We start from the raw sequence: 12,265 nt of genomic DNA, 5'->3' as shown, positions 1-12,265 counted from the left end.
CCCCTGAGAACTCGTGGTCACCCACCTCCCTCTGCTGTCATAAACCAGGGAGGGGGCTTTCTCTATTAGATCCTTCCCCTCCCCTCCCCTCATTCCAGAGAGCTCATTTAGGAAATGAAACAACAGTAACTCTTCCTCCACAATCCTCTCTGAGGTAGATCAGACCCTGCTCCCGGGAATAACACCAAGGCTGGGGTATGAACTGCTCAGTTGCTGTTTCTGGCCTAACCTTTCATGAGGGGACATGTTACGAAGCTGGGTTCAAGTTCTGAATTTGCTGCTCACTTGCTGTGGGACCTGGGGCTGGTCACTTGCCCTCTCTGGGCTTCTGAGACACCTCCCCACCTCTGTCACAGGATCAAGTAAATACTCTCAGGTCTGTTCCTGCCCTGATGGTGTGTTATTTTCCGTAATTACAGTAAGGGAGGCTTGCCCCTGACCATGAGCCCAGCATTTTTTTAAGGAAGTCACTTGACACAGCAAGCGGCACCCTGGCCGAGAGAGCATTAAAATGGGACCCCCCTGAGCCCCTGAAAAGACAGGCTCCTGGGAAGTCAGGGTGAGCCCTCCTCAACTGTGTGATTCCAGAGGGCCCCGGTAGGCAGGGGGGGCCTCCTAGAATCCGCTCTTGGTGGGGCACACCTCCTGTTGCCTCAGTTTCTAAGACTTTAAAATGGTAGAGACAAACTTTCCCATCACTGTCCTTACTCGGGTGTTGAAGTGAAAAGGCAGGCGGAGTCGGCTGAGGGGCTGAGCTGCTTAGGAAGCAGCGCCCTAGGGGCATTGACTGGGGTCCACGGAGGGGACGGGACGGAGGCCTGGGCAGGGGGTGCCTAGTCCGGGGGGCAGAGCTCAGTACAGCCCTCCCCACCTCTTGAAGGGAGGGCAGGGGAGCAGGCTGAGGGCTCAGAGGTCACATCGTTTCCTTGGTGGCCAGAGCCTTGGGCTCCCGGGCTCCAGCCCCAGTGTCATGTTCCCATTGTGGCTCTGGTGCCTCCACGTCTCCTGGAGGCAGGTCTGGAGGCGCCAAGCCTGCAAACACTGGAGGCTGGCTGATGGCGCAGGGCCCGTGGACCCCTGTCCAGGGACTGGAGCCTCCAGGGGCTCGAGGCAGAACTGGCCATTGCGTCCTGGGGTTTCAGGATGTGAAACTCCCACACAAGGAGCTGTGGGACCTGTTGATTTCTTAGACCCCAAGAATTTGACATCAAATGCCCACGCTGGAGTTCAGCAGTGCCTTTCCTAGCCCCACTGGTACTGACCAGAGCGCCAGCACCAGGCACCCCAAGAGGGCCCCACAGAGGAGGAGACCTGGCCCCCATCTGCCCGGCTAGTACCTGGAGTACCTTCCTCTACTTCACACAGTAGGGCGGAGCCCGGGGCGCTGGAGGCCCAGTCTCCTGACACCCACATGTCTCTCTAAGGGGAACTCAGAGGCCGCAGATTCTGTCCTCCCTCCTGGCGCCTCTCAGGCCTGGATCCCTGGGGCAGCTTCTCTGAGGAAGCGAGGCTGTTTTCTCCGGGGCCTGAAATCCCGCAAGCCTCCTGCTGAGTCAAATGTGGGTCCAGGCTGACTCTTCCCACAGGGCTTTCTCACTTGGGGAGAATCATTTGAGCCACACTCTTGGGGCTGGTCTGCTCGGCCTTGGGATTTAAGAAGAAGCTGGAGGTGTTTAATGTCCCTTTTGTTTGCAGGTTTAATCTGCGGTGCTGCAGAAATCTGCAACATAGCCTGGTCACCAGGGGAGGAGGGAGATGGGAGCGGTGGGGACACATCTGGGGTTTCAGAGGTTGGGAAGCCAACCATCCGTTCAGTCCCTGTAATGCTGAGCATCCTTGGGGCAGCGTGTGGGCCTCTTTGAGCTCCACTTACCCCTAGACTGCTTTCTGCAGGAAGAGGAGGTACTCCCAGGAAGAGTTTTATCTGCGACTCTCCTGGTCCCACACCACACCCCCAAATACAGTCACTACATATAAGTACCCAGAAGCAATGACAAGGATGAATGGGAGGCAGTGTGGTACAGGAGGAGACCCCAGATCTAGATCTGGCCCTGCCACTCACTAGCTATGTTACCTTGAGCACGTCATTTACCCTCTGGCGCCTCAGGGTCAGCTCAGGGCCCAGCACTTGCCTGCATGGCTCTTCCCACCAGGTGTCCCCTTGGGGTGCCTGATGCTGGCGCTCTGGTCAGTACCAGTGGGACAAGGAAAGGCACTGCTGACTTCCCAAGGCCTGCCTGTGTATCTCATTTGTACTGAAGTATTTCATTCTTAAAAAAGGTCCTCCAAATTGTACAACTCTCAGCTCCACAATCCCAATTCTGGCCCTGCTTCTCTACCTCCAGTTTCTCTTCTCTATAGGTAAGAAGAATGTTAAGGTTTCTTACAGCTTGAAAATGTTCCAAGTCTATAAGTCTAATGTTTGAGCATCAGGGTACAGAGAAGCAGCCCAGAAAGAGAGAATGAGGGAGGGCAGAGCAGTGGCTGGGAAGGCCACAAGGCCAGCGGGGGAACAGACAGGTGGTGCATAGTCACATACACGGCGTGATGCAGGAGGAATCAGGCAAAGGCCGCTGGCAGCAAGAGGCTGCTGACCTGTCATTGGTCCCACATGGTCCTAACGTGGATTTCTAAATATTGGGCAGGGTTTGTGTTGACTCATGCAGCACATCCCGAGCCAGCTCCCTCCTGTTCCAAGTCTCCCTTTGCAGGTGCTGGTCTGCCTCAGAAGCCTCGTGTGCTGGGACCCAGACTCTGTGTGGGTGCACGGGCCACAGTGGGCCTCTGTGGGCTCAGATCAGCCCTGGTAAGAAGGCAGGGCTCCCAGGGCTGCTCTCAGGAAGGAGGATGGACACACCCTGCAAATACATCTGCCCACGAACAGCACTCAGTGGCCCCAAAGCCCCTTGTACCACAGCCCCTGCCTTGGGCAGAGGCCCCTCATCACCACAATAGGGCCACACCTACGGGCAGACACTTGATAAACTCAGCTGGGTGGGCAGGGTTGAGGGAGCACTTGGGTGGGGAGCGGAGTGGTTTTGTGGGTGTCTGGGGCAGTCCTGCCGAGCTGAGCTGACCCAACCCTGGGAAGGGGCCCCGGCGAGGGGCGGGGGGCACTCACGGAGGTGTTCTGGCACTGCACGCTGGAGCTGTTGAAGCGCAGGGCGGGCACCCTCTGCTCACTGCCCTGGATGCTGAGGATGCACTCGTACCCGCGCTGCCCCGACTGCGGCTGGGGGAGGTTCTTGGCCTTCAGAGTGATGGGCTTGATCACCTCCACGGGAACCAGGATCTTGTCCACTCGCAGCAGCTGGGGGCAGTCCTGTGGACAGACAGTGGGGCTCAGGCTGGGGAGCAGGAAGACGAAGGTGCAGGAGCCCCCTAGACATCCAGACATCAGCCAGATGTTCGCCTGATGCACCCTCCCAGGGGCTCACCCTGACTTGGCCTGCCCACCCTCCACCCCAGACTGTGGGAGAGGCAGTGAGACTGAGGAACCCCAGGTCCCAGCACCATTGCCTTGAGGCCGCTCTTCATGGAGGTCATCCCCTGCTCTCTTCAACTTCCACTTTAATGCACTCTAGACCCTGTGGCTAGCCCGCTGCTGGTCCCCTCTCAGCACCCCTTCTATCCTAGCATCTGACCCCCTTTCTGGGCATCCCATCCCACTCTGGGCTGACCACCCTTTGCCTCTGTTCCAGATGCCAAGAATTGGGACAGAGGGGCCCATGTGAGCAGCTCCACAGTGATGCAAAGCCCTGGGCCGAGGCTCTGGAATGTGAGTCTGGCCACAGCAGGAGGGGATAGGAGGACCTTCCATAGGCAGACTGAGTCTGGCATTCGGGAATGTTCTGGAATGAGCCCCAGAGGCCTTTTAAGTCCAGAAGCTTCTGACCGAGAGCTGGGGAGGGCCTGACCCCAAGGAAATGCCCCTCAGAGCAGGTACACACTGAGCCCCTTCCAGATGGGTATGCTCATTCCCAAGCCAAAGGGGACCCCGACTGCATCTGGAGACAGAGGAAACGAGTCACTGGGCCCCTTTTGCTGGGGCAATCAGCTCTGTTGAGGGGTGGCAGGGAGTGGACAATGAGATCAAATAAGGCGTGTGGTACTCTGCTCAGATGAGAGGTGGGAGCTTGTGTGTTGCTGGATGCTCAGGAGTAGGTGGAAGGGAGCAGGTACCCCAGGCTGACAGCCTAGGCAGGAGTGAGGCCCTGTGTTAGGCAGGTCCCGCCATCCCCAGACTCCTCCAGCTGCGGCACTGTTTGGGGTGCGCTGACTGAGACAGACTGCTTGGGGCGTGCTTCTGGGCAGGCTGGCCACGGGACGCACAGCTCACACACCCTGTGAGGACTGTCCCCCCAGCCCCAGCACTCCTCCCCAGCAGAGTGAGGCAGAAAGGTGGCCGGGGGAAGGGCAGATGGGAGGGGTCCCGGGCAATCAGGCACCGGGCAGCTGGCCCTCCTGGTGAGCCCCTCTGTCACTGAAAGCTGGGAGGGAGAAGAGCTTTAGGGCAGCTGCGCTTCTGACCAGCTCGGGAGCCCAGAGCCCATCACACACGACACCCCCACTTTGAGACTCAACGTCCTCATCTGTCAGCTGGGCGGGATCCAAGGACCCTTTCAGCTCTGACCAGTCCTGATTCCATGATTTGGGTCATCTCACCTCTGTGCTTCCTGTTGACCCTGTAGCCTTGCTTCAGGGAGTACTCCAGGCCCATTAAACAACCCCCAACTCTCCTCCAGGCTGCCCGTGCCTTGATCCTGAAAAGCAGCTAAGTGAGGAGCCGCAGACCCAGCAATCCACTTCTGGGTTTGCATCCAAAGGAACTGGAAGCAGGGTCTGAACTTGACACCCAAGGTCACAGAACAAAACTCACAACAGCCAAAAGGTGGAAGCAACCAAGACAGACGGAGGGTAAACACAACGTGCTATATACATACAATGGGATATGCTTCAGCTTTAAAAAGGAAGGGATTCTAACACGCGATGTCCCGGATGAACACTGACAACATTATGCTGGGTGACATAAGCCAGTCACTGTATACAGACAAACACGACACGATTCCTCTCATACGAGGTAGGCAGGGCAGTCAAATTCAGAGACCGAAGGCAGAATAGTGGTTTCTGGGGGAGTAGAGAGGGGAGGTTAGTGTTCAATGGGCGCAGAGTTTCCGCTGGGGAAGATGAACAGAGCTCTGGAGATGGATGGTGGTGATGGTTGCACAACGTGAATGCACTTCATGCCACTAAACTACACTTAAAACTGGCTAAGGCAGGATATTTTATGATTTGTGCATTTCACCACAGTTTAAAATAAATACAGAAAACAAAGAGGAGCAGCAGGGAGGCAGGCCAGCTGGAGAGAGAGGGGATGGAGGACATGCCCTGAAGCCCGCCTATGGCCCTGGGGCTCAGGGACTCTAGGGACCTGGAGGTCCAGCACAGAGAGGGGGCCTTAGAGCCTCACCCCGCACTCTTGCCTTTGTCGCCCTCTCCGCTCCTCGCTGAGGCAAGATGAGAACTCAGGACCCAGAGAAGACAAGAGTAATCTCTGCAAAGGACTAAGTGGGGGTGGGGGTGGGGGAGGTGTGTGATGTTGGAGACTCCAGAGGGGTGGTCTGTGACAGGTGGGGAGTGAGCCAGAGGGTCCGGCCCAGCCCTGACTTCACACTTCCTGCTACCTGAGGCCCCGGCAGCTCTCCCTCCCCTAAAGCACACCTGGCCTGACCTTGCCCCCTGCTGCATCCGCATCTGCAGGGGAGCCTGCGGTGTGTTGCATGTGGAGGAACAGCACGTGTGCTGGGCTCTCTCATCTCCACGGCCCACAGGGAGATGTGGCAACCCTGGTGCCCCAAGGGTGTCTGAAGCTGAGTCCTCTGAACCAACTAAGGATCCCTTCTACTTTGCAAAGGAGAAAAACCAAGGCGGGGAGAGGGAAATGATGGTTGCCACACTAGGCGAAGTAAGCCAGAAAGAGGAACAAAAATACCATATGATGTCACATACATGTGGAATCTAAAAAAATGACACAAGTGAACTTATTTACAAAATAGAAAACAAACTTAAGGTTACCAGGGGGAAAGGGGGTGTGTGTGGAGGGATAAATTAGGAGTTTGGAGTTATACCAACTACTATATATAAAATAGATAAACAATAAGGTCCTACTGTGTAGCACAGGGAACTATATTCAATGCCTTGTAGTAGCCTATAATGAAAAAGCATATAAAAGGAATATATATATATAACTGAATCACTAAGCTGTACACCAGAAATTAATGCAACATTGTAAACTAACTATACTTCAATAAAATTAAAAAAAAAAAATGGTTCAGTGTCAGCAGACGTGCCAGCAGCTGAAGAACTCGGATGCCAGCCCATCCTCTTTCCTCCCCTTAACCAAACAGGCAAGTTCTCACTGGCAGGGAGGACCACCTTAGGATGGGGTGGTGGGTCAGAAGGATCTCCCAGAGGTGGGACTAGGGGGCTTCAGACCCCTCCTGTGGTGGGCCTAGGGGTTAGACTGGTTCTGGTCCAGGATACAGAAGCTAAGCCTCTCTCTCTTCCCCTGGAAGAGTCTCACCAAGTTCTCTAATGAGTTCCTGATTGCCAGTGGCCCCATAAAGGCCTAGTTTGCATATAAAAAGGTTGGCGGCTCTGAGACTAAGTTCATTAATAATAATTGGAGAAGCCCAGGGCTGGGCTGGGCCCATTTTCCTCTGGTGGCACTGCTGATTGACCCCAGTGTCCCTCCTAATTGAAATGTAAAATGGCAACTTTTCCCCAGGCAACAAGGCAAGAAGGGACCATTGCCACCGTGCTGCCCCCTCCTGCCACCTCAGCTCCCCAGACCCTGCCTGGCTCATGCTGAGATCCCGGGTACCAAACCACCTCTGAGTCTGATGCTCACGGGGAATTGCAGAGCAACTCCACGTTTCTCCATGGCTGGCGTTCATGCCCTGCTTCCCAGCACTGCGGTCATCGTCGGGGGCTCAGGCCATGCAGGTCGTGTCCTTACCTTTGAGATTTCTTAACTCGAAAGAACCTAGTTGGAGAATCTTATAAGTATGAGGGCAAGTCCATCTTCCTCCTGCTAATTTCTGTCTTGAAAGAGCTCTAAACATTGCTTGGCTTCACTACAAATGAGGATTAAAAACATCCTCCACAGGGTCATTTGGGGGCAGTCCATGAACGACCGCATATAAGGCACCTGGCACAGAGGGAGCAAGCACTCAACAAACATTTCTTCTTTTCCAGCTCTTCCTCCTCAGCTCAGGCTGCACCTTGTCCCTCAGCTACTCCCCGTTCCTACCTCATTTCCCAAGGATCCATCTCCCCTGCTTCCTCCAATGTGTGCCTTTCCATAAACATCCCGTCAGCCCCCACCGTCCAGCTTATCCATCCCTCCTAGGCTTCAGAGCCCAACAATTTCAACAGCTCCCAGTGCCCCAAACACAGGGGGGATGGGTAGGGAGGTCCCAGCTCCAGCCACTGCTCACCTAACATCAGTCCCCACTTCTGGAATGTTCCCTATGCTCTGGGACAGGACCTCCACCAGACAACCATGTGGCTTTGGGCAAGTCCCTAAACCCTCTGGGTCTCCTCATCCATAAATGAAGAAGCTGGTTTGGATTTGATGAATTTTATGGTCCTAGTTTTATTATTAACCCAGTAGATGACCTGGGATACATCCTTTCCGAAGCTCAGTTTTCCTGTCTCAAAAATGGGTAACCATGTCTACTCAACTAGCTCCAAGCGTGGTATTCAAAAGATCAACCACTGCACGCTGGAGAGGGCGGGGGGCTTTGTGGGGGAGGTTGGTCTCCTGAAAGCGCCATTTACCTACCAGGAGGGAAGTATTTTAATATCTTAATAAGTGTTATATTGCAAGGTATAGTCATACAGGTGGGTATGGCCCTGCTAGGCAGTGTGTGATACTGTTATTCTAGCTAGCACAATTTACACGGCACAAGGGGTACAAGGATTCAGCCCAGTGCATTCCACCACCTCCATTACCTTGCACGTATTTTGCCATGTGCTGTCTTGTTTCTTGGTACAACACACTCCCGTGTCCACGGGAAAGAAATTAAGGACACAGTTCCCTCGCTCAGTTCTCACAATGACCATGAGTAAAACATTCTCACCATCATCCTACTGACATTTATCCCCAGATGATGATCTCGCTGCTATAGAATTCCTCAAAAACATACTGCCCTTCTCTTTTCAAGGAAGATATTTCTCTGAACAATCATTTGAAAGGGCCAGCTCTTGGAGGGTGGAAAACACCTGCATTTAACAAGATTATTTGGAGACAAATGCATGCAATAAGAACCAGTTCCCTTGGAGGCTGTTTTGCCCATGGCAGCATCCTGCAGTTGTAAGAAAGGACTTTGGGGTGGGGAGAGGGGTGGCTTGAGGCACAAGAAGATCTTTAAGGTCTTGGCTTTCAAGGGATGGCTCCAGCGAGCTCTAGGTCCACTGCCCAGCCCTGGGCACATTTTAGTTTCCACCGAAACGCACACAGAAGTAGAGATAGCACTGCTAATTGCAGGGGGAGCATGAACACCAAGCCAACCTATGAGAGCAAAAAAGATGCCCTTCCGTCTACCATGTCCCATGTCAGTGGCTGCTTTATACAGAGATTTCATTGCATATTTAAATAATTGAGCAGGAACATAAAGAATGCTGCCCAGCTGGGAGAGGAAAAGCTGCCTTCAGGGCTGGTGCTGCCTGGGGAGGGGGTGGTAGGTAGGCTGTGGATTTACAGCCCTTAAGTGTGTTTACAAGATGAGGGCTCTAATTCTCCCAGTTGTTACAGCAAGACTGGGGGGATGTGAAGCTCTGGGGACAGGGCACAGGGCGGGGGCAGCACTGAGGGGCAGCTAAGGAATAAGTGATTTGCAAGTTACCCTTCCCCGCCATGTCACCACAGCCCGCATCAATTCCAAAGACAAGGCAGCACCAGCCCCAACCAACCCCCCAAATTTACCCTCCCCTTCTCAGACCCGTGGTGCCCAAGGCAAAAAGGCAATGTGCCATATATTTTCTTGCTGTTCCCCAAGTTCATAATGCCATCAGCGTGATCTATGACGCGCTGGTTTATGGAGAGAGCAAAGTAATAATACAGAAAGGAAATACCCATAACCTTAAGCTGGGGAGGGGCAGATGAGATGGATGGAAAGTGCAGCTGAGTGGAGAAATGGCAGCCCAGTAATGGAAGCTGCAGCGGGGGTGGCGCATGGTGGAAGCAGCTTCTTTAGCTGGGCTTGGCTTTGCTTTCTCAAAGGAGGGTGAAAGGCACGGCAAGGGTGGTTTTGTGTCCTCGGGTTGGGTCCCAGGAATGGCTCCTCTGCACGAGGGGGAGCGGAGTCACTGCCAAGGCCAGCTGGCCTGATCTCCTTCACGTCTGGTCGGGGGTAAATGCCCTTGGCCTGCCCCGTCCCTGGGCATGGGGATATTTCAGCACCAGGGGCAAGCAGCCATCTGGGGCCGGACCTTCCCTGCCTTACCAGCCTTCCCGAGGAGGACTGACCTTGGGATTGGCAGGTTTCCTGATACCTGTCCTGGCTACAGATTCATCTCAGGGGTATGGGGGTGGGAGGGGATTTGGGGAGGAACTTTCAAGCACAGCTTTGGAAATCAAATAGAATTCATTTTGCCTCTTCTGATCTTACAACTGTTCTCTGGAGTAAACACTCTGGTTGAACTTCAAGAAGAGAGGGGCTGCGGGAACCTCCTCTCGGAGCCTGTACACAGTAGGCCAGATGTACCTTGCCTTCAGCTCACTTTGCTTTTCAGTTTGGATGAGAAATAACAGCAAAATAGTCCATCATGGAAAAATGTTTGTCAATAGATTTGTTTTTCCATGGAACTTCACCTTTATTCCCTAAGGGATCGCTGTTATTTAGTGTGTAGGCCTGATGGGGGTTCAGGTCCCCCATCAGAGGAGCCTGCGGATTCCAAAGCCACTTGGAGACCAGTGGCCCCCCTGCTTGGTGGAGGTGAGAGCATGGCCCTGTCCGTGGCTGCCCCGGTGAAAGGCCGTTTCAGTGGGAAGCAAGGAGTCTCAGCTGATACCGGGAGAACAGGACTGAGAGCAGGGAGGCTCTGTGGTCCCACTTCCCCTTACCTTTCTCTCCCTCTTCTTTTTGGTACCCAGGGTCTGGCAGCTGATCTAAAGACCGAGGGTTGTTATCACAATGCCATCATTAGTTGAAACAAAATCATTCCTTGTAACTGGAACATAGTTACTATAAACGACATATATTATTGGGCACTCTATTTCTAATAATTGTAATTATGCAGGAATACTTGCCATTAATATACTAACAACAATGATCAACCAGTTCTCTGTTCCAGACCAATAACTTCACCTGAATGCAGGCTTTGTGCAGGGGGAAAATAAAGAGGTAATTCAACATGCCTGGTGATAGTCAACAAAGCCAGTGTTGGAACTGGAAGACGCCGGGATGAAGGCCTTCCTGGGGATACAGGATGCTGCCAGGGAGGTGGAGCCCACCTGGTGGCCTCCCTCTTGGCCAGCAAAAGGCCCCCGTCTGCATCCCCACACTCAAAGGCTGAAAGTAAAGGAAGACCCGGGGACTTCCAGAAGAATCACGGGGCCTGGGTCTCCCCTTCATTCCTGGCATGGGTCTGGGCCTGGAAACCCAGAGGAGCTGCAGGCCTGAGGCTGCGTGTGAGCCCCCTGTTGGGCAGAGCTGGGAGATCCAGGCTGCACTTGGACACTCACCTGGTAAGACCCACGCTCTGGGTGTGGATTTCTCTGCGGTGCTCTCCAGATTATTTCCGCTGACAACTACAGAACTTGAGAGATCGTGTGGACCAATGGTCCCATTTTACACATGTCTAAATACAGATCTAGAGATCTCTTACACACCTTTAAACCTCCCACAATGCCTCGAATATGGGAAATGCTCAGGAACTGGGTGACGTAGGATGACCGGTGACACATAGCAACGCTTCCAAGTATGCTATGGATAAGCCCTTCCCCTGGCGTGGAGGGAGGACGCTCGTGTCTGGGGGCTTCCACAAAATCGCCTTTCAAGTGTGCAGTTTTCTTTTTTATCCCTCATCCCTGCTACTAGCCCTTTCCAGAAACAAAAATATAGAAAACAAAACAATGACATTAAAAAAAAATCATCTTATTTCTGTTAGCAGTCAGGGGCTTTCGTCTAAGCTCTGAGGGCAATGACCTACCTCCTTCTGCTGTCCTAAAATGTCTGGAATCGGCCAAAAGTCCACAAATATTCATTTACTTCTTTTCCCCTTGGTACAGTCTCTAGGAAATCACTGTTACAATGACCATCATGAGGTGGTCAACTCTGGCCTCTCCTCTGTGACATATTCAAAACGGCCCATTATTGAGCCGGGTAGAATGCAACCTCCAAGCTCGCTCCAGAAGTACGGCTGTAAAACTTCCTTCTCTTAGAATGAATAAGCATCCAAGAAAAAGAGAAGCCATAGTTAATTCCGTGCAGTGATGTGATACAGGAGGCACGGTGATTCCAAGCTACCTGGGAGCGTGTCACAGCGATGCCTTGCCAGGCTCACCATAAAATGGCTCACATAAATTGGAGAGTTGGAGGGCCACAGTGGTGGGTTGGCCCTTCTCCACCGGAATCACTCCTGCTCAGCCCTCAGAGCCTGGGAAATGGGATCTGGGGCTCGGAGTTTCTCATCATCAGGTGCATTTTTTCTGGGTGAGGCGAGCCCAGCGCAGCAGGTGCCGGGGGTGGCGTGTCCATCTTGCTTCCCTTTCGGCCTCATAGACAACGCAGCTTCCCTACCGCCATTAAGGCTTGGGTCCAAGTTAGTGGTGTGGAAGTCAGGGGGAGGGGATGAGGGCACCGTGGCAGGCCCCTCTGTCCTCATCAGGGCCCTCCTGTCCCTCAAACGGCCCTTGTGCTTCCTAAGCCCGGACAGTTCCCTGCCCTCATAGCCATGGGGTTTGCCGCATGGTCACGGCACCCGTGTGGGTGTGTAAACGGGGCTGGAAGGCACACCCAAGACACAGGGTTGGGGGGTGTTGGAGCCTGTCTGAGTCCAGTGTTGGCTGAGAGAGTGCTCTGTCCCTGCACCCAGTGGCATCTAACCAACATGATACAGATATAGAAATACAATCTTTCTATTCTTCTATTCTAAATAACAGCATTCTAAAGCTGCCACTCTGCTCAGAACCACTCTCCCAATGGCTGGAGTCACACAAGCACTATGTTTGAACAACACCAGACTTTTCCAAAGTGTT

At 53.5% G+C, this 12,265-nt stretch overlaps 1 protein-coding gene across 4 annotated transcripts in view; it reads right to left on the bottom strand.

Annotated features, from left to right (window-relative positions):
* PLXNA4 (plexin A4) overlaps window positions 1–12,265 on the bottom strand; it is a 565,291-nt gene that overhangs the window by 76,330 nt on the left and 476,696 nt on the right. For all 4 annotated transcript variants that reach the window (XM_031455378.2, XM_064487352.1, XM_064487353.1 and 1 more), the window contains one exon: window positions 3,122–3,322. In XM_031455378.2, coding sequence (XP_031311238.2) covers window positions 3,122–3,322 — 201 coding nt within the window. The remainder of the gene's footprint in view (window positions 1–3,121; window positions 3,323–12,265) is intronic.

The sequence above is a fragment of the Camelus dromedarius genome, chromosome 7 (genome assembly GCF_036321535.1).
Source record: "Camelus dromedarius isolate mCamDro1 chromosome 7, mCamDro1.pat, whole genome shotgun sequence".
Taxonomy (NCBI): Eukaryota; Metazoa; Chordata; class Mammalia; order Artiodactyla; family Camelidae; genus Camelus; species Camelus dromedarius.
The sequence above is the reverse complement of the archived record's forward strand: the minus strand, read 5'-3'. Positions and strand labels throughout refer to the sequence as shown.